The sequence below is a fragment of the Nicotiana sylvestris genome, chromosome 12 (genome assembly GCF_000393655.2).
Source record: "Nicotiana sylvestris chromosome 12, ASM39365v2, whole genome shotgun sequence".
Taxonomy (NCBI): domain Eukaryota; kingdom Viridiplantae; phylum Streptophyta; class Magnoliopsida; order Solanales; family Solanaceae; genus Nicotiana; species Nicotiana sylvestris.
In genome coordinates, this window is record NC_091068.1 from 102,673,359 (window position 1) to 102,696,110 (window position 22,752).

A 22,752-nucleotide genomic window follows, 5' to 3' on the forward strand; every position below is an offset into this window, starting at 1 on the left:
AGTCGATAATAGTAAAACAACGCTAGACAACAATCTGAAAATAATTTGCTAAATTTATGCTTTTTTATATATTTCTTTCAGAACTGAAAGTTTATTTACATGTTTATATGAAAAGAATGAACAAAAAACAAACTAAAAGTTTGCTTTCTCAAGCTTTAGTCATTGTTGTCTTGCAATTTGAATTTGCTTTCTTTACTCTTGTGGTGTTTTTTTTTTAACTATTCTGTTAGGCAAAAGTATGTGCGGAGGGTTAGAGAATTAGAGTCTCTTAATGAAAAGAAAATTGGTCGAGTCCTATTGTTTTGGGCTTAGGCAATCTTTTAAGATATAAAAGGATAAACCAAAATTCAAAATAACAATTAAAATGCATAAAATATTTAAAATTATTTACAAAAAGATATTATATTGTATATAAATAATTATTAAATTTTGTATATAATTAGTTGGTTTGGTTCGGTTTTTTAAAATAGAACCAAAACCAAACCAAATATTATCAGTTTTTAAAATTTAAAACCAAAATCAATCCAAATCAAGAAAAATATCGGTTTACTTAATCGGTTTGGTTCGATTTTCGGTTTGGATCGATTTTCCGTCAAACCGTGAACACCCATAGTTGGCGCAATCCCACATGCCTTAGCGGGGACCAGTGCATGTCCTCCTAAGAAAATCTCAGTCCCAATCACCAAGAAAGGGAAGGAAAAGATGGACGAGAGGCCTCCTAAACAAGCGATGACCCTAATGTTCGTCGAATTGAAAGTGAATGGCAAGCCCCTTCACGCATTGATAGACACGGGTGCTACCCACAACTACTTGTCTTCAACTCAGGTAGAGCGCTTGAGTCTAGTTGTGCAAAAGAGCAAAAGCCGCGTCAAGGCTATCAACTCGCCACCCTAGACATTGGGTGGAACAACTACAAATGTCCTAGTAAAACTTGGCCCATATAAAGGAAGCATCAACCTGCGCATTGCAATCATAGATGACTTCGACATCATAGTGGGTTTGGAGTTCATGAGGCAAACCAACACCATACCGGTACCATATGCCAACATGCTCCTGATGTTGGGAGAAAACGGGGCCAAGCCCTGCACCATACCATGCATTCCCATAAAGATGGCCGCTGGAAACATCTCGGCCATGCAGTTGGAGAAGGTAGTCAACAAACATGAACCCCTGGTTCTGGCTACCCTTCGCAGCAACAATCAGCCATCATGTCATCGGCCTCAAAAGATTGGTGACGCTCCTCAGCGTGTGAAGACTTGTCAGCCATGCCACAAGGACAAGTCGGATCACTCATCACGGGATTGCCCCAAGTCGGTAATCTTGCATCCATCTTGGTTGTCATAGATCAGTTTTCAAACTATGCAACTTTCATAGCAGCCCCACAAAACATCTCAACAGAAGATACAGCTCGACTCTTCTTCTCGCACATTGTCAAACGTTGGGGCCTGCCCAAAGACATTGTTAGTAGACCCGACTCACGCTTCACTAGCAACTTTTGGACCCATCTCTTCAGGTGCTTTGGGTCAACATTGAGTCACAACTCAAACATCCATCCGCCATTGGATGGCCAGACAGACCGGTTCGATGACATGCTGGAGGAATATCTCCGCAACTTTGCAACCGGATCACAGAAGCATTGGGTGAAGCTCTTAGATGCTGTTCAACTGTGTTTCAATTCTCAAAAGAGCCATCATACAAACAAAAGCCCTTTTGAAATTGTTACCGGACAACAACCACTTCTCCCGCACACGGTGAATGCATCGGCCATGCCGAAATCTCCTCGAGCTGCCAAGTTCTCGAGCGAATGGGAGCGCAACATGGGGATAGTGCGGAGCTATCTCGTCAAAGCCCAAGAGCGGGCAAAAAGGTTCACCGAACAAAATCTTTGCTTTGCCCAACATCAAGCAGGGGACAAAGTAATGCTATGCATCCCAAAGCGATACTTGTTTGCAGAGAGGACCCATGACCCTCGCCTGCCACAAAAATACATCGGGCCCCTGCCCATTGAAAAACGCATTGGGAAGTCCACGTACCAGGTGAAAACTCTATCCTGGTGGAAGATCCATCCAGTCTTCCATGTCGGCCGCATGAAATCATTGCATCGCTACCACATCAAGCTCAAATAACAGAGGGGCGCAGACCTCCCAACCATCAACCACCAAAACAATCATCATCATAAGGCTCCGAGGATGGCGCCAACTCAGGTGGGGGAGAATGTCATGGGCTGCTTTCCAGACACGCCCCATGACCCCTTGGCGCGTCCCATGGCGGCCTAGCAAGCCTCACAATGCCTAGCGCCATAGTCGGCCTCGTGGTCTTGGCTGCGCCAAGTGACAAGCGCGCATGCGCCTCTGTCGCCCCACCGATTCCTCTCGCCAGCGCCCAGCGGCTGGCCAATGAAAACAGCGCCGCGCGCACTGACAATGCCGCGCGTGCAGATCCTGATGCCTCGCCAGCGCCCAACTGCAGGCCCATTCCAGCAGCACCTCGCACACAGACCCTGATGCCAAGCACCAGCGCCCAGCCTCAGGCAAATACAACAAGTGTCGCGCGCGCCAACAGCACCGCGCGCGCAGACCCTGACCCGCAAGACAAAGTTGCTGCCATCGGACTTGTTTCTACATTGTAATAAACTAAGTCCTTTTCATTGTAATTATAGGCTAGTTTACATCATTTTCATTCAGTGTGCTTCTACAACTTTATTAGGACAAGTCATGTAACTTTGGTTTATTTTTTTTTAAGCATTATTAGGGGGATCAAGCAATCAAACGTTTTCAAGCAATCAATTTTCTGTACTGGTGTCTCTCCCCCTCGACACCGCATCTTTTGTCATCAACTTTCATTCATCAATAAAATCATCATCATCATTCAAAACTCAATTCTCTCTCAGCTTTTGCAATTGCTCGTGACATTGGTTTTCCCGCACAGCACTGACAATCTAGTCTAGCGTGCGGAGGAGACCTCATTGGCGGACAACAACCGCACTGACATCGGTTGCTTAGCCTTACGTTGCCCTTCCAAAGAACATCAGGAAGGCGCCGCGTAACAGTTCACATGTTTGTGTTTTCTATAGCTACCCTTTCTTAAATTTGTCCTACTGTGGAACTTCCACAAGGGAAGATACTCTTGATTGGGTTGTCTGGGAACTCTTGTTATGTTTGTTGTAGACAATGTTTTCAGAAATACCTGCTTTCAACATGATCTCATGGGATCATGTTCAGATGCAGCCATCATATATCCTCAACATTTTCTGTTAATTTCTGGAGTTTGCCTATTAGTTGCTATGATTTTTTATTTATTTTGTGAAATGTTTTCTCGAATTAAATAAATAGCAGCACTACTTCTACAGGCATACAGATTACCTTGCAGTTATGAAGTATTAAACTGCTGCTTTCTGCTCAATTGGTTTTCTGCAGGATATTTCAAGTAAGCAAATTATTTTCAATTATATCAAAAAAAGTCAAATGTTCAATCTGCAGCGCACTGGTGGAAGTGAGGAAAATCTTTCCCCTGAGGTGGTAAATGCCACCGAGCCATTAGGGGAAGCTGAAACCAGCTTATCTATGGCTTCCTCGGATAGATTAGAAAATTCTATGGCACGTGGAAGGCAAGGGGATGAGGAGTATATTGTGATGCAGCAGAAAGACTTATTTTCAGTAGCTCATTTACCATCTCAGGTATGGCTTCCACCGTGAGCCATAAGCTAGTAGTTACAATATTCTAGCTTATAGTCCTTGGCATAATTATTATGATGATAATAATACCTTAGTTGTTATATACATTTGGTGCTCTCTTTAGCAATCTTTTTATGTTATAATTGACAGGTCAGGAAAATTATAGAGCATTTATGGGAAAACGAAGCTCGTCTTTGTGCATTCTTCTGTAATATTCAGGGTCAGCACCTTAATACACCTAGCAAGGTGGCTGGGCCCTCTATGTTCTTTTTGGATTCCATTCTTGTACCTCCAATCAGGTTCCGCCCTCCAGCCAAAGGGGGTGATTCAGTAAGCATTTTGAACACCTTTCCAAAATTTCTTAAGTTTGTATTTATGCTTTTTGTAGTCTGGCTACGAATCATGTACTGCAAGAAGTTGTGCTCTTCAAATTTGCTATATCATGAACAGATTCTTGAAAAGGATATTTCACATTAGGTCTTTATCTCACGGTTACTTGAATCTCTCTCCTCTATCTTTATCCCGTACTTAAGCAGCAGTAATGAAATTAATCTTGCAAAATCATTGAATATTTTTCTGTCTTGTCCACTACTTTTGGTTGATACTGTAGATGTTAGCTGTAGCTTTATGTTTCTATTTATGGAGGTATGCTAGCTTTATTTTTCTCTCCTCAACTCGTTCATAAGCTTTCACATATTCACATCTACCCTCTTGTCCCCATGCCTACAGTTTTTTTTGAATTATCCATCTTCTCACATATTCATCTCCCTCTTCCACACCTTAATTCCCCTTTTAGCATTTTGAGCTTCTTTGTCAGCTGAAATGGAGGTCTGCCTGAGACATCATATCCACTTCACCAGTCTGCCATTCCATCCACAACAATTGATTTGTGTTGCTTTTTTCTGATGGCAGCAAAAGATTTTGCTATAAACCTATAAAAAACCTTTACGTTTCTGGCCCTTTTACAGCTCATAGTACACTTTATCTAGGTCCAAAAAGTTGCATTCTCTGCATTGGACTAACTTCCATACGTCTTTGAGGAAATAATTGATCTTTTTTTGAAATGGTGAATTTTCAGTAAATTAGTTTCAGCACTACGATGTATGCTGAGATTAGTTCAGCAGAAACAGAAGAAAAAGAACAGAGTACTTTTCTCATCATCTATACATATCGTTGTTAAGTTTTCCATGTTGGTTGACAGATGAGTTAATTGTCTCACTATATGATCTTAGGCAATCCTCACCTCATGAGTTTGTTTTTGGGATTGAGTTAGGTCCAATTTTCATTTCTTCACATGGCATCGATCTAGCTCTTGGGATTGAGTTAGGCCGAAGGTCCATCTCTTCACAATAGTGATAAAGTTTAATGGACTTTGCCTCTTTTACATAATCCTCCGTTTACAAAAAGCAGAAAAATGCAGTTATACTTGATCTTTGTGATAGAATTGGTTTTTCCTTCCGTCCTTCAATACATCTTGGGTTTCTCTGATTCCATATGCTGCGCTTGATGCAAGCTGGTACTATCCTCCTTAACTTTTCCTGTTCCTTGTCAGTCTTTCCCCATCCAAATTTTCTCGCATTATCCATTGTAATCCAGATGTTCAGAAGAAGAGCCATGGGTTGTTTGTTACTGGGCAAAGCAGAAAGAGATGGTTGACTCTCATCCCTTCAGGAAGCTGTTATCTCAGCTTTCAGGCAATCTAATGACCGGCCCATCACTTTTAGAAGGAATCTTAACGACTGGGAAATTGAAAGCTACATTCAGTTGGTTCAACTTCTTAACAATGATCCCTCTTTTGTCTTCATACCTGACTATGTCAACTGGACTCGACTCCAAGGGAATTTTTTCAGTTAAAGGCTGTTACCTCTCACTTACTGTTCTTTCCCCTCCCAACATCTCTTGGAATTGGAAAACTATCTGGAGAAGCAAGCCCTACAAGGTCAAATGCTTTATCTGGATAGCAGCTAATGGCAAGTGCCTCACTCTCGACAACTGTCAAACGAGAGGCCTACACCTTTGCAATAGATGCATTCTCTGTAAAGAAGATGCGGAGAACATTAACCACTTGTTCTTACATTGCAGTGTCTCTAGCCAACTTTGGAACCTAGTTTTTTCCATCATGGGCTTGAACTGGTGCATGCCTAGCTCTCTTCTGGGTTTTTTGATGGCTTGGCAGAGAGGAGGAAATGCTAAGTCCTCCTTCCCCATGTGGAACACTATTCCTGCAGCTATCTGCCGGGTAATTTGGAAGGAACGGAACGCTAGAATTTTTAAAGACAAGAATGGCAATATACTTAAGCTCGAGCAGAATTGTGTATTCTTGCTTAGTTTTTGGTGTAGCATGGCTATGCCAAATGTGTTAAGAGCCTGAAGCCATGCTTGATTTTATTTTTACATTTACATTCTTTGTAGTATTTTCAGCTTTTGCCTGTATTTCTTTTCCAGCATTTTGCTCGCTCATTTCAATATACGTTACCTTATTAAAGAACACCTATTACATAGTCGAAATCCCCTCCTCTGTAGTTTGTCCTGTGTCAGACAGCTGTTGTGGGCTATAATCCATGAGAAAACAGCAACTTTAGTTGGTGCATTTGACTTCCATATCTGTTTGTAGGCCACTGTTGTTCTAGGGAAGTCCTTCAATCAATGACTCATAACACGACTTAATTGTAAATTAACCTTTGCTGTGTGCTTGACAAAACCTCAGGGGAGCTATGTGAATTTTTCTCCTCCTAATTATATCTCTTATTAACTTACATTTAAGTTTTGATGTTTCTTCAGGTTATGGAACATCCACATACTGTTCTTCTTGGCAAGGTCCTTCAGTCAAATATAGCTTTGGGAAATGCCCATAGCAACCGGGCTGGAAGGTCTAAGATCATTAGCCGCTTGATGGATCTTCAACAATCTGTAAACATCCTGTTTGATAGCAAAACAGCTGCTGGTGAGTTTATTCTTCTCTTTTGTGCTACCAGTGCTACTTTTAGATGGTGTTATAAAAGCCATTGCTTAAAGCAATGAAGCGATGAAAACTGAGGGTCATCGCTTCATGGGCGAAGCCATGCACTTTAGATAAGCATGCACTTCAAAATGACACGCAAAGTAATCCCAACGAGAAACGATTTATTCTTTGAATCTCAACTTTGAGGAATTGGATTAATATCAACATTAGTGTGTATGAGATGTTGAAATTAGTCATTTTAATTGATAATTTGATTAGTGTATTACTAAATTCATACATGTTTGGTACTTTCCGTTTTTATGTAAATTGCGCGCTTCACTTTAAAGAAGCGTGCACCTCAATTCTCGCTTTTTCGCTTCAAGACCCTTGGACCATGTTACTTTTTGAGCTTTTCACTTTTAAAGACACTGCTTTTGAAATTGTTTGACTGGGGTGTTTCCTGGTTAGTTAGTACTCTTTCTAGAACCATCGGAAGGCAGTATTTAGTTTAACTTTGACTTGCCCATCGCTTCTGGATCTGGAAGATTCATGGCTTATACTTGTCATCTGGATCTTTCAGGCTCTTGAACTGGCGACGTTCTAAATTTTGGGAACTTTAGGTTTCCAACCTCAGTTGAAAACTTAGTTGGCATATAATGGATGGGTGTAAACATAAATCTCATGGCCATTCTTCAAATATTAATAAATTTTCAGTAGGTTTTGAAATCCTTAATTGATAATCAATGAGAAAAAATTTGTAATATCAACAAGATCCCTACACGACAAACTTAAGTTGTACTAAGTGCTCTTTAAAAGTTCCGTTTTTGTGAATTTGGAATTTTATTTTATTCATAAGAGCACCAAGGAAGTACCATGATGCACAGAAGACTTGGACATGTGCTCCTTAAAAGTTACAACTATACTAATAACTAGCATACACACACACACATATATACTCTATTACATATACTATCCGGAGTATTATCAACGGTGGTCACATCCCAAAGTTACTTCTTCTTTTACCAGACTATTCCCAAGATTATATAGGGATCACTAAACAGATATCTTACCCAAACCTGTCAGAGAACGGCCTGACAGACCCAGCTGCCATTTGTAGGTTGGAAGAGGAAAACTAGGTTTGCATTTTGTAAGCGCCTTAAGTGATGCAGTTAGGGAACTATGATGGCATATCCTGATTTGTCCTGCAAAATTGTAGAGGTCGCGTTCACTTGTGTTGACCACCATAAGTAGGAAAATTGTCAGTTTGTTGATAACCCGTCTATATTCAATTTAAAAGTTTAAATTTTTAGAGATGGGACACGCTTATTGCTTTATTTTAGGTCTTCAACACCCCCCCTTATGTACGGGTTTAAATTGTTTTTTCTAGTACCAAGCACGTGAAATATTTTTGCTAATGGGTGACAATGAGACTTGATCCCAGGACTTTTGCCTAGATATCATGTTAAATTATGTGACCGTTTCATCTAAAAGTTTAATCTTTAGAGGGAACATCTTTGCTAGGTCTACAACCATCCAAATAGAAATGGACTTGAGACTTGACCGCAGCTGAGAATCCCTGTTATCTGAATTTTAGTTGGTTTATTTTTCTGTAGATTTGCATGTATGTGGCATGGTATTTAATCTCTAAATAAATCAAGGGTCTACATGTGTTCCTTGAAAACAACATTTAATTTTCTATGCGTTGTTGTCTGCGTGATGGTGTTATAGTGTTTATTTGCTATTGCTGCTGATTTGTAGTTTATTTGCTATTGCTGCTGATCTGTTGGTCCGACAACAATCATTTTCTTGGCTGATTAGCAGCATCTTCTATTTTAAATGGCAGGTCCAGGTCAAAAAGATGTTGGTGTGGGCATATGTCAGTTGTTGGAAAAGAAAGAAGGTATCTTCCGCCAGAAAATGATGGGGAAGAGAGTCAATTTTGCCTGCCGATCAGTTATATCTCCGGATCCGTATTTATCTGTCAATGAAATTGGAGTTCCACCATATTTTGCTTTAAGACTAACCTATCCTGAGGTATTGATTAATGTACCAATTTTACTTATTTTAGAATTCCTGTGCTGTTTCTACTGTTCCCTATCTATCAAGAAAGTTAAAAAAACAAGAAATTCAACTTTCAACTTTCTGCTCACACCATATTAAATAGATTTAATCTCTTTTTTCTTTGTGTTTTTTTTTTAAATTATTTGCAGTTCTCATCATATTCTGCGAAAGTTCTGAATTATCTTTTATATTATCATGCTCAGTTCTTTAACTAAAATGTATTCAAATTCCTTTTCTTGATGGTCTTGGCTAAATTAAAGAAAATATACCCAGTAGGCTTGCATCCTCTAACCCTGTGCAAAACTTTCTCAAGCTCTTACATGCACACTTTAATCTTGCTACCACAGTACGTGAAATCAAAACCAATGTTCCCGAGTGGCTCATATGAGGTTAAAGGCAGTTTGGTGGTACTGATATTTTTGGAGCAAAGGAGTAGAGGGCGGTAGAAGGACTAGTGTACATTAAGGCTATAAGATGAACTACATTTTTTACCTTATCAAAATATATAAATAAGATGAACTACATTTTTCTCTTAAACTAATACGGAACTAGAGAGTGTGTTATTTCCCTAAAACAATTGGAAACCAACTAAAGATTTTTTTTTTTTGATAAGACAAATGATATTATGAACAACTGGAAAATTCCCGTAACAAGAGGTATATCAAAAGGTACAGATTCTACAACAAAACATGATTCTCTATGAAAGAGACCCAATCATCTACACAAGTAGGGATCTCATGGGTGCACCAAAAAGCAATCAAAGACAAGGATATTGTCTGGGGATAGTGTTGGATCCTCTACCAACAATATTTTCTTGTCAAACAGATTTGAATCTATTAAGATATTCTGTGCATCCTTGATTATGTGCCCTAGTTTAATTAAGATGCACTTGTAACAGGAAAGATAGCTACTAAAGCTGGTGTTATTAACTAAGAGATTAACTTTATTGTTACCTTTCTCCCAAAAAAAAAATTACGAAGAATTAACATTATTTGGCAGGACCAAGAAGAAGTCTTCGAAGGTCATGCTTGTATATCATAAATGAAAGGGGGGGGGTATTAGGTTGTGTTTTTTAAAATGCTGGCTCGAAAATTGAAGCGCCTGCAATGTATGCTTTTAGTTGAGCGGAAGGGTTGATAACAACCGAGTGAAAGGTTTCCAATTGTTAATTTCTGGTATATTTGATTCTTTGTAAAGATAAATGTCAGTGAAGCTTCATACAGTGGAACCATGGAAAACATTGTCTTTGCTTAAATATGTCCGAGATTCTTCTAAGCTGCTTAGATGGATCTAAATTTTTTTGGTGTCTAGGATTTTTATAGTATTCATATTCGATTTACATGGGTTGAATAATGAACCAGTTAGAGCAAATATATCCCCTTTGCCTGTATTGTTCAATAGCGAGTTATACTTTTTTGGAGAACGACAATAGCGAGGCTATAATCATGTAGTTCAATTTGGCTATATTAATTACCTGAAAACAAGAAAATGAAAAATAAAAACGACTAAAGAGTAAAAAAGCAGAATAGCATTCAGAACATCTTATTTTTATATTCGAGCTGAATGCTTAACTTTTAGCATTACCTGTACTTGCTCGTTCTGTGCTGATATCTCATTCTTTCATCAGCGGGTCACGCCTTGGAATGCTGGTAAAATGAGAGATTCTATCATCAATGGGCCTGAAAACCATCCTGGGGCTCTCTCTTTTGCTGATAGAATATCTACTGTGAAACTGCCGTCAGGCAATGGTAAAAATATCAAAAAGATCCGTATGGCAATATCTAGAAAATTGCCTTCTTCAAGGGGGGCAGTGACTCAGTCTGGGAGGAACGATGAATATGAATTTGAAGGCAAAGTTGTTTACCGGCACTTGCAAGATGGGGATATTGTTCTTGTGAATCGGCAGGTAGAGCTTTTTGCTTCAGTTTGCGGAGCCAATTGTATGCAGTATTTTACGCTTCCTTCTAGAGGTGCAATTACTATTTTCAAATTAACAAAATAACCTGTTGTTTAACAGATTAGTCATCGACAACTATGATGTGATGTAATTAAGGAAAAAGTAGTTCTAACAGATATGCCACTATAACTCTTGCTAGCTATAACATGGATCATACAAGGATATCAAATTTGATTGAGATAACTATGTGATTGCTGGGTTTAGATGCAAAGGAACAATTTCAGTAGTTTAGTTCATTAAATGTAATGGTATCTAAGCTTTTATTATTAATTTATTCATAGCACAAACGAAGCAAAATTACAATAAACGTGTGGTCCTTCCCTTTGTTTCTTGTTCATTTTTCTTAGAAAGGTAACAATATATTAATAGTCAACACAGAGGCTGTGCTGGAGCCATATTTACAGTTTTAAAAAGCAAAAATATGAGCTTGCTCTTCATACTAGGGTACTAAGAATTCTAATTGGGTCGTTTGGTACGCAGACTAAATTATCCCACCTGGGAGGTGGGATAAAATAATTTACCAAGTTTGATGGGATAAGGTGGGACAGGATTAAGTCTGGGACTAAGTTTATACCATGTTTGGTTGATGGTATAATTTTATCCTGGGATAAATTTATACCATCAACCAAACATGGTATAAATTTAGTACCATACTTTATCCCATCTTATCCCGCGTACAAAAATACCCCATAGAGTTTCAGCTGCCTCTACATAGTTTTCTTTACCTTGCATTCCTTTCCTCCCGCACAGTCCATCATATACATGCTGGGATTGTTTTCCACCACTTCTTCTGCCTAACATTACTTCCCACATTATTCCAACACATAAGAAGGTCATATGTAATCTTAGGCGTAACCGATTTGAAGTGAATCAGTGTAGCAAAAAGCTGCCAGTCTGTAACTCTACAATGTAAAAAAAGATTGCTGTTATTCTCTGTATTTGCATGACATAAAAAAACATCTGGAGCTTAGTTGCCCTCCTTTACAGATTTCCTGGGTCAGATAAGCCTGTTTAGTTACCAACCAGGAAAACATGCCACTTTAAATGGTATTCAGACTTTCCAAATATGCTTCCAGGGCCAACTTTTTCTTTGTAGAAGATGATAAAGAATAAGCAATCTTAACTGTGAATTTGCTGTTGCCCTTCCATAATAAACAGTTTTCTGTGTTGTTTTTTTTCTCTGTGAAGAGGGTAAAAGTTTTATTAAATATGTACGAAGGAGGCACTGAAGTAGTACAAGGAAATTTTGTTCCTTCTATAGGTTGAAGATGTACATAAGCTCAGACAAAAGCAAAATCAGCGACCATTTTCTTTTTACACCATAAGAAAAGACTCTTAGATGTACAGAGGACATAAACTCTTTCTTCTTACTAAAGCATCTGCAATTTTGATCAAGACAAATACTCCAAAATATGCATATAGGAACTGCTCCAAAGCTGCAACTCTTTGCAATGAACTGCCCACTCCAACTGCTTAGAGTTTGCTGAATATCCCCAGGTATAACCCACTGGCTCCAAAGATGTTGAGGAAAATTCTGCCATGTAAGATTGCAATGTAAAAGAGGTGATTGACAGATTCCAAAGCATTCTCACATATGTAGCATCTGTAGCAAAGTGTAATCCCCCTTTTCTGCATATTATATTGAGTTAAGCTAGATGAGTAACCTCCCATTGCCCTCCTAGTAGCGGTACTGTAGTACCCTCATAGTAGCAGTACTGTAGTGCTTGCGATAGAATATTAATGTAGTAGATCAAAATTACTTGCCTAAAAAGGGTTGCATTAGTTGTCATGTTCTTGGGGTAGGTATTCTGGACAAGCTGTTCTATCAGCCTATTAAATGCACCACTTAAATTACCTGGAGGATTCAAAGGGCATCCTGAATACTTGTGGTTCCTTTTTGGATCTCACATATCTGAAGCAGTAATGTGTGACTTGGGTCCACTTATGTTGATGTGGTGACCAGTGTTGAATACCTTTTGTGGGTTAAAATGAGCTCTTTCTAGTTTTGGTATAATTGTTTGGTTCTTCTCTTTGTTGCTTCACTTGCATAAACAAAATATTGACGACAGTGATAAATGGAATATGTACCCATAACTGCGCTGTGTTAACCTTTTGCGGGCAAAATGAGCTGGTGCTAGTTTTTGGTACATAATTGTTTGGTTCTCTTTGGTGCTTCACTTGCATAAACAAAAATATTCGCGACAGTGATCAATAAAAAGGGTATCCATAACTGCTTTGTGTTGCCTTGTTACGCGTTGTTTTATAGCTGCACATGGTCTAACTGGAAAAAATTGATGGCAGCCTACGCTACACAAGCCCAGTATAATGGCTCATGTTGTCCGTGTACTGAAAGGAGAAAAAACTCTTCGCATGCACTATGCTAATTGCAGGTTGGAACTCTTATCAGTTTTTTCCATGTTTGTAATAGTACAAAATTTCCTTTCCAGGACTAATCTGTTGTTGTATTGCTTCAGTACCTATAATGCCGATTTTGACGGTGATGAAATGAATGTCCACTTTCCACAAGATGAAATTTCTCGTGCTGAAGCATATAACATTGTAAATGCTAACGAACAGTACATTGTTCCGACTAAGGGAGATACAGTTAGAGGCCTGATTCAGGTTTGAGTAACCAAACTGGACATTGTCACCAGAAATTTTTATGATTCGTTCTTGTTGTCTGTTTATTCTGTATTTCTCTTAATAGTTCTTTGACTTGTATTCATTTCTCCAGGATCATATTGTAGGTGCAGTCCTTCTTACCATGAAGAATACTTTTTTAACCCTTCAAGAGTTCAACCAGCTTCTGTATGGATCTGGTGTGTTTGCTGCTGGGCCCGGTTCAACTTCTGGAAATCATTCAAATAAAGTTTCTGTAGTAGATTCTGAAGGTGTTGTACAAACTATCTTGCCTGCTGTCTGGAAACCAAAGCCTCTTTGGACAGGGAAGCAGGTGAAGACTAGCAAAAACAAGCTCATTATGCACTCATTTTGAAACTTCCAACATGAATTGAGAGTAATCATAAAAGTCAACTTCGTAGTGAACTGATCATTTTAGCTTCTTATTTGTAGGTCATCACTGCATTACTAAATCATCTGACAAAGGGTAGTCCACCTTGTACCGTGAAAAACAAAGGGAAAATTCCATATCCGTATTTCCTTAGCCAGAGTCGCCTAGCTGAGTATCAGTCAAGAGAAGAAGAAGAAGATAGAACCGCTGAAAATAAGTTCTTAATTTGGAAAAATGAGCTTGTGCGTGGTGTAATTGACAAGGCTCAGTTTGGAAAATTTGGTTTAGTTCATACAATTCAGGAGCTTTATGGGGCCAACAGAGCAGGGATTTTACTTTCTGCTCTGAGTCGTTTATTTACTATTTTCTTGCAGGTTCGCTATGTTGTTTTAGTTATTTCTTTCTCCTGACTCGTTTGTTTTGTTTTTCATGCATGCTTGGGTAAATCTTTCATCTAAATTTACTCATTCTCTTCAGCTTCATGGGTTCACTTGTGGTATTGATGATCTTGTCATCTTACCACATTACGATATTCGGAGGAAGGAGGAACTTGAAGGAGGGGATGTTGGAGAGGACGCTCATTGTGATTTTGTGAAGTTCAAGCCTGGAGAAATAGGTGAGCATGTCATGAAGCTCTTTGAGGTTTTAAGTGTTATTCTATCTTCATTAAGCTAAGAAATTGTGTGGCAACCGATGAGAAACATATTGCCTTATCAAAGCTATGCATGGCTTTCTTTGTAACAGTTTCATTTCTTTTTTTTTTATTGCATACACACACACACAGAAAGAGAGAGGGAGAGGGAGAGGGAGGGAGGGAGAGAGAGAGAGAGATAGAGAGATACACACACACACCTTACTTTATAGCTATCTTTGATGTGTGAGTTGGAGGCAATAAATTGACTTTTCACTAACTAGATTCAAAGCGATGCATGGCTTTCTTTGTAACAGTTTCATTTCTTTTTTTTATTGCGCACACACACAAAGGGGGAGGGAGGGTTATGTACCATTATTTGCTATTGAAGTCTTCCTTGGCATGTGCTTATCAAATGACTGTTGCGCGTTGGTAATTTGGCATGCAGGCCCTTTGGAGCTCCAACTAGAAATTGAGAAAGCCATAAGCGGCAATAAAGAAGCTGCCACAGCAGCCTTAGATATGAAGATGAAAAATAAACTGGCAAATAAAGGCTCACAATTTAATAAAGAGTTGCTGCTAAAGGGATTGCTGAAACCTTTTCCCAGAAACTGCATTGCCCTTATGACCATTACTGGGGCAAAGGGGAGTACGGTAAGTTGGTAAATTTTTGAAATCGTGCTATTTAATTATAGGAAAGTTCACCACACTCGTACTTTAAGGCTGGTTCTGTGTTACTGTCTCATCATATGCATAAAGTTCTTAGAAAAGTTCTCAATAAGTTTTTAACTTAATTTCAACACATGCGGTTTCTATGACTAATTGTAGATTATATTTCTTGACAAACTTTTAGTTCCTTCTAATTATTTTCTATATTGTCCCTGTTACATCCTGCTTATGTGTGTGGTATTTTAAGTGAAAGAGTGAGTACGGGTAAAAACTCTTGATGCATGATTTTATATTGTTTGGCTGTAAGTGTCCAAAATCCTTTTCTTTGGAACCTGTTGTTGAACCTAAAAGAAAAGCTTGGGAAAGTAAAGGTGACTTCTTTGCGTATCCAAAAAAAGGTGACTTTTTGCTTTGCTGCTGCCGTATTGCTTGAGTGGTCAAATACTTTTTGTCTTACTCTATTCATGTAATAGCTGCTTGTTCTGCTTAAATCGGTTATGGTTTTCATAAAATGTTACGTGAAAGTAGATCCGTGTTCTGGAGAAGCTTGCCTGTTACACTGTCGCAGAATTCCTTAATAGATTTAGGAGCTCGTGTAAACAACTGTATGTTTGTGTCTTGTTATAAAATTGAAAAGGTTAGATTAGGTCTTATAAGAAATTGTCAATGTCATAGAACTGATAGTGAACTACCTTCCACATTTGAATAGATAAAAATACTTTGAGGAGATCTAATTGTTCATGATCTTCCTGATTGCTTTCGAGTGAAAATGTTTATGATTTGCCTGGGTTTAGATATTAAGTACTGGAATGGGTAATGATCCACATAAGCTCTCTGATACAACAAAAAAGGTGCAATTAATAAGGAAAGAGTCACATGTTGTTTGGCACGACCTAAAAGTTCGTAACCGGAAACACTTTGTTTTGAAGCTTAAAGTAAATGGTTAACACTATCATTTAAGTGCTTTTGTTTTCCTTTAGCTTTCACATAGGTTTTGATGGGTCGTCTGCTTTCCTACTAAATTTGTAGCTGTGCACGCTTTTATGTTTTGGATATTGTTATGCTAGACTTTATGATTGTACACATTTTTATGTCTGCTGCATGCCACTGCACAGGAAAGCATGCAGCTGCAGACTTGTGTATCTTCGTCTGGTGTGCTATTAGAATTATGTATATGATTAGGATGGGTAGGGTTTGTTTAGGATAATCTATGGTTTTGCACGGCTCACGATTGTTGACCAGAAAAATTTCCATATCATTTTGCCTACACTGTTAGTTCAGCTTTATCGTAACTGTCATTTTCACATTGTCCTTGCTGAGTACTGATGGATTCTGTATCATTTCTTTAGGTTAATTTTCAACAAATTTCCTCTTATCTGGGCCAACAAGAGTTGGAAGGAAAACGAGTGCCACGAATGGTTTCTGGAAAGACATTGCCCTGTTTTCCACCATGGGATTTTGCTTCTAGGGCAGGAGGCTATGTCAGTGATCGATTTCTTTCTGGACTTCGTCCCCAGGAGTACTACTTTCATTGCATGGCTGGTCGTGAAGGGTAAATATATGATTTGTTCCCTCTTGATTTTGTCATTGTGGCTTCTACCCACTTGGGTCGAGAAAAATGTAGCCATTGTATGCTCAGGCTCTCATTTGAGAGGAACCTTTGCTATGTAATTTAAGAAAATGAAACCAGGCCTTTTTGTACAGTAGGTAGGGGGAGTCAGGATGAGGGCTCTATATTCCTCTGCTACACCAAGCGCAGTAAAAGTCACTGGGAAGATTACTCTAAAGAGTGATGAGCTGAAAAAAATTAAGTGCCTTGTAAATGAACTGTACATAAAATGTGGATCAACTCCCATATATGGTGAGGGTTTATGGATAAATGAGTCATTTAATAATTGCTGAGCGATAAATTCTATTTGTAGAACTGCCAAGTGAAATTCTATTTCCAAAATCCTTTTTCAAGCCTATGATAAAGAAATGAACCTTGGGCCTTACTCAACCCCAAAAGCTAGCTCTTGTGGCGAGGATTGCCCAAAGCTATATAAGGAAACCAAGGACCTCAAATCCCACCGATGTGGGACAACTCAAACTTCATCTTTATGATTTATTCATGTGCGCCTACTACTACTACTTCTGCATCCTTGGGTTAGGGTATTTGCCATATCTGACTTCCACCTTCTGGTTGTAACAGGTTGATCTATAGTCCTTCAGTGCTTCTCTAGCGATTTGGCATTATGTATGCTACTTCTAATGTTTTGTTGAAGCATATGAATAATCTTGTTATTGAATGATGGCTTGACCTTTTATTTATTAACACCCATAGCTTAGAATACTTCTTTATTCCATTCTCTTTCTACTACTGAGGAGAAGGTTGGAAAGTACCTATATCTCTTTATTTAGTGTTTATGGATAACCATTACCATGTACTCCATCAATAACTATTCTGTTGGTCATATTTGCATTTACTTGCCTCACTGTTGGCTCCTTATGTACAGATTAGTTGATACTGCTGTCAAAACATCTCGCAGTGGATATCTACAAAGGTGCTTGATAAAAAATCTGGAATCTCTTAAAGTCTGTTATGATTATACTGTCCGTGATGCAGATGGTTCAATTATCCAATTTTATTATGGAGAAGACGGTGTTGATGTACATCGAACAAGTTTTCTCAAAAACTTCAAAGCACTGAAAGATGTAAGAACTGGATTTCGAATTCCTTTATTGACTAATAAAATGTGTGCTGATTGTGTAAGATTTGCCATACAGATAATCCAATTTTTTTTCCATTATACTAATAGTTTATTAACTTTAACGATGCATCACACTTTTGATTATTTGTATTTAGTTGTTGTAAAAATTCATGTCAAATGCTGTGTATTATACATCATTTAGTCATTTTTGTTTTAGTATCTTGATATTATTAATTCTTTAACAGTTCTCAAAGTTAGAATTTTTGGAATTTTACTTTATGCAACAGTGGAGTACCTACGAAACTGGATGAAGATGTAAACAATTCTTAAGGACTTATTCAGTTACTCTATTGAACAAAGTTGTATATTATGGATGTTAACATTTCGTAAGTTTTTAATAAGCATAAATATAATTACCTAAGATATTTGAGTAAAGTGTACATTAAGATACTACAGTGAATATAAAGAAAGGATCAATACAAACTAGTGCGACTTATTCAAGCTCGAAACCTGCTGGGATGAATTGTGTATTTAGCATGTAATAATTGAAGTTTGTCATTGACAGAATTATTAAATGACTCATTTATCCATTTATTGATATTTAGAATCAAGAAACTATTTGCCAAAAGTTGCGGCAAGGACGGAAGCTCAATTCCTATATTGAAAGGTTGCCTGATGGCCTGGAAGAAAAAGTGAAGCAATTCTGGGGGAAAAAAACAAAAAAGTTAGAGAAGAAACTAGAGAAGCGAGTGAAGAAGGAAGAGATATCGAAGCAACTGAAAAAGGAGGAGGTGGACTTTCTAGAATTAGTGGGACAAAAATACTTCTCAAGTTTGGCAGATTCAGGAGAGCCAGTTGGTGTCCTTGCTGGTCAGTCTGTAGGTGAACCGTCAACCCAGATGACGTAAGTCAATATGCTTCTCTTTTCTTCTCTACATAGGTTATTTACTCTGTTATTATTAAGTACTTTTGAACCATGAGGCATGATGAGATGGAAATGACAACAGAAATTGATATCTCCTATTGGAAATGCTAACATATGATGCAAATAAAATGAAATTAAGGCAAAATGTCATGTTACTGTAACAATCTATACTTGAACTTCAGGCATTTTGCTCCAATATTGCTCTTGTAACGTACTGTCTGTGGAATAAGTTACTGTGGTTGTACTTCAACTACTATTTGCTAAAATATTAAAGGCGGTGAAGTGCATTAATTAAACACTCCCATTATAACATTCACACGAAAGAAAATGAAAGTAACAAGATGCAGAAGAGGGAAACCTGGTAGCATCTTTACAAACCACTGGTACAAATATGTATGTTATTCGTAGAATGTAATGTAGATGAACTTGAAATAATTCTAACTGGGTCTAAATTAGACAATATTATTTGCTGACTTTAGTGCTTCTGTCAGTTTTAGAAGCTACAGGATTAATATAGTGACTGAATTATTTGTTTGTACTGCTCCAATAGATAATCAGAGCTGGAGAAAGGTGTATGGAAGAATAATTATATGGGTATTTAGTATTTCACTGCTTCAAACCTCTTTTTCTTATCTTTTCTTTCCCTGAATGTCCAGCTTGTTTAGCGGCTTAATTGTTCTTTCTGCATGTTAATGCCTTGGGTGTGCCTGTTTTTCGATGAGAAACAATGAGGCTGTGTCTCTATGGGTGTGCCTGTTTTTCTTGTTTTCAATCAGTGACCATTCTGCTGGTCCAATATTTCAAATTTCTGCTTTCTATGACTCTATGTCCAGTTGGATTGATGCATTTCAGATACACTTGCTTGAATTATTGTGGCCTGCTTTGATCCGATCTAGTCTGATATTAAAATGCTTCTCATGATGTTTGAGGATTTTGTACTTCAGTATTGGTGAAATTTGATTTTCTCTAGTTACAGAATTTCATATTGCCAGCTATTAAAGTCTGTCTAGAAGCTTGGTCATCCAACTTTTTGAAAATTCCACCCAGCCATCCCAATTATTTCGCTTACTTGCCAATTACTGGCAAATTGAAATTGTGTGCAAAAGTACTGCTGCTGTGAATGAATTCTGGTGAAAATTAGTTAAAATTGATATCACAAAGGCGAAGTGAGATGGAAATAAAAAATACTGAATGCACTGAGTCATAGACGAAACATTTTAGATATTGTGCTTGCATCTCCAGGGATTCATTGATAATGGTATCTTGTTGGAACATGTGTTTTGCCTAAATATTGAAGATCACAGTGGTAGTGTTTTCAGATACACACTGTTTTGAAATTCATTTATCCAAATGCAACCTTAAAGTATTAAATGCTGTTCTCATTTTCAGATTGAACACTTTTCATCTTGCCGGCCGTGGAGAAATGAATGTCACTCTTGGAATTCCACGTCTTCAGGAGATTCTGATGACTGCCTCTGATGCTATTAAGACTCCCATCATGACGTGCCCCTTCCTTGGCTGGAAATCAAAGTAAGTTGAATTGATCTCTTCGTTGTTTGGAGATGGGTAAAGTATGTCTTTGGATTGGAAACCCTTTGAGCTGATAGTTCTCTAGTCCACATTGACAATATAAAGACACTGCATTTTCTCATGGATAATATGATTCTATGTAGTCTTTCTTGTTGACACTTTCTTGAAATCTGCTGCAAAATCTAAAAGTTTTAAGTGATCATCAGGGATGATGCCCAGTCTCTTTTGGCCGAAGTGAAGAAGATCACTGTCGCTGATATGATTGAGAGTATGGAAGTTAATCTTTTGCCACTGTCAATATACAACCATCAAGTTTCTCAACTTTACAAGCTCACAGTTAAGCTGAAAGAGCACGAGTTTGTGTCATCAGAAGATTGTGATTATACCCTAAAATATGTGTTCTTAAGGGAGTTGGAGGATGCAATAGAAAGTCATTTGGCCTTGCTCTCTAAAATTAATGGTATAAAGAACTTCAAGTCAAGCTCAGACTCAGTGGCTTCACATGAGACTGAAGAAAATGCTTCCAGCACCAGATATGAAGAACATATGCTGGATGATGATGATGAAGCTGAGGACGAAAGAACTGAAGAAGATCTTAGTTCAGATGCACAAAAAAGAAAACAGCAAACCACTGATGAGATGGATTATGATGATGGTCCTGAAGATGAAGCTAGTGAAGCTGAGACCACTGCTGAAGTTGAAGATGAGAAAAGTGACCAAGCACATGAGATTGGAAATAGGGATGAAGAGGAAACTGGAGACCATGGCAATGAAGAGCAAACATCTAAATTGTACTCTGAGGAATCAAATATCAAAACAGCTAAGTCGAAGACCAAAACAACTGTCCAACAGAAGAAAAAGAAGGAAACACGTAGCAAAAAGGATTCAGACAGGTCTGTCTTTATTGCTGTGGAGGGACTGCATTTTGAGGTCCACTTTAGATTCGTCAATGAACCTCATATCTTGTTAGCTCAGGTATCTTCAAGCAATTTTGTTATTCTCTCAGTTATTACCTAAAGAAAGACATTGAATACCCTTCTTTTTATGCTCTTACATATGTTGAGTAGACTCATGAGTTGATCAACTGGAGCTTCATTGTGCAAATGTTATTTTCTGTCTGATCATTCCGCACCTCTTGGCAAATTATTTGCCTTGAACTTTTGTGGTCCATAATACCCTTCATTTACAAAGTGCTCTACATGGCGCTGCACTTAGATAGCTTCTAAATTTCTAACTCATGCAGGTTGCCCAAAAGACTGCAAAGAAAGTGTATATTAAGAACGCCGGTAAAATCGACCAATGCAGAATGGTCAAGTATGATGTTAGTGAAAATACTGTGATGTGGGATGAAAAGCAAACAAAGAATCAAAGCCAAGACACTGATTCTGCTTATTGGGCCCTAAAAGCAGCTGGAGTGGATTTTGGTACCTTTTGGGAAATGCAAGATGACCTTGATGTTAATCGAATATACACAAATAATATTCGCTCTATGTTGAATACTTATGGAGTTGAAGCTGCCCGGGCAGCAATCATACGAGAGGTTAAGACTGTTTTTGGAATATATGGGGTTGAGATTGATTTCCGACATTTGAGCCTAATAGCTGACTACATGACTCATACGGGTGGATACCAGCCAATGAGCAGACATGGAAGCATATCCGAGTCTTTGTCACCGTTCCTTAAAATGTCTTTTGAAACGGCATCCAAATTCATAGTTGAAGCAGCGTCTCATGGTTTGACTGACAACTTGGAGACACCATCCTCCAGAATTTGCCTAGGGTTGCCGGTGAAAATGGGTACCGGTTGTTTTGACATAATGCAGAAGCTAGATATTTGATGTAACAAGCATATGCAATTATTATTCGCAGTGTTTTCAATATAATTATTTATTGGTATTTTCAGTTTCTGTGCTGCAACTGTTCGCTTATTTATGCCATTATTACCATCGTTAGAGTCATCTTTTATATTGGGAAGTGTCTTAAAAATGGCTTTGATATTTTGCACTTCGCATAGTGTCTATAGTATGCTTCTGTTTGTGCAATGTATCAAAGTTTGCTCCTGTTTTTTTTTTTTTTTTTTTTTTTTTTGGGTAATTAAAAGTATTTTATTTACCAAGATTTTTACAAGTCTTACAATCTGCAACTAAAGAACTTTAAGCGCAACTCCTACTGGACATGAAGCCCTAGCTAGGAGTTACTTACCGTCTTTACTACTAACCCTCTATTGCTACCATTTCTTCTAGCCTATATCAGGGTACCAATTTAGTTTAGACATGATTTGATCTAATCGGGGGAATTAGTTTAGACATGATTCGATCTAATCAGGAAAATATTGTGGCCCTGACATGTATTCAATCGTAGAATAGCATTGGTTGATCTCTTCTTCTTCTGAAATATCACATTGTTTCTTTCTTGCCAAATATGGTATACTGTAGCTGCTAGGGTCATTCTGCATACAACTGCACCTCCACCCTTTCCTTTGCCAAACTGTTCCAGCCATGTCAACTCCTCCTGCCAAGCTTTCTTTGTTCTCTATATACCTTGCCACTTTAGTAGGTTCTGCCATATTAGCTCCTGATATCTCAAAATCAAAGAACAGATGTTGTACTGTTTCATTCTCTCTTTGGCATAGCGAGCATGTTTCCTCATAAATGATCCCCCACCT

At 38.2% G+C, this 22,752-nt stretch overlaps 1 protein-coding gene across 1 annotated transcript in view; it reads left to right on the top strand.

Moving 5' to 3' along the window:
• LOC104238299 (DNA-directed RNA polymerase I subunit 1) overlaps window positions 1–21,989 on the top strand; it is a 33,135-nt gene extending 11,146 nt beyond the window's left edge. Inside the window, exons 5-21 of the mRNA XM_009792630.2 lie at window positions 3,417–3,677; window positions 3,825–4,004; window positions 6,456–6,618; window positions 8,459–8,649; window positions 10,304–10,582; window positions 12,935–13,023; window positions 13,108–13,255; window positions 13,368–13,586; window positions 13,706–14,017; window positions 14,121–14,259; window positions 14,723–14,928; window positions 16,293–16,495; window positions 17,439–17,637; window positions 18,239–18,537; window positions 19,948–20,088; window positions 20,295–21,063; window positions 21,332–21,989. Coding sequence (XP_009790932.1) covers window positions 3,417–3,677; window positions 3,825–4,004; window positions 6,456–6,618; window positions 8,459–8,649; window positions 10,304–10,582; window positions 12,935–13,023; window positions 13,108–13,255; window positions 13,368–13,586; window positions 13,706–14,017; window positions 14,121–14,259; window positions 14,723–14,928; window positions 16,293–16,495; window positions 17,439–17,637; window positions 18,239–18,537; window positions 19,948–20,088; window positions 20,295–21,063; window positions 21,332–21,925 — 4,392 coding nt within the window. The 3' untranslated portion in view covers window positions 21,926–21,989. The remainder of the gene's footprint in view (window positions 1–3,416; window positions 3,678–3,824; window positions 4,005–6,455; window positions 6,619–8,458; window positions 8,650–10,303; window positions 10,583–12,934; window positions 13,024–13,107; window positions 13,256–13,367; window positions 13,587–13,705; window positions 14,018–14,120; window positions 14,260–14,722; window positions 14,929–16,292; window positions 16,496–17,438; window positions 17,638–18,238; window positions 18,538–19,947; window positions 20,089–20,294; window positions 21,064–21,331) is intronic.
• Window positions 21,990–22,752: the final 763 nt, after the last annotated feature.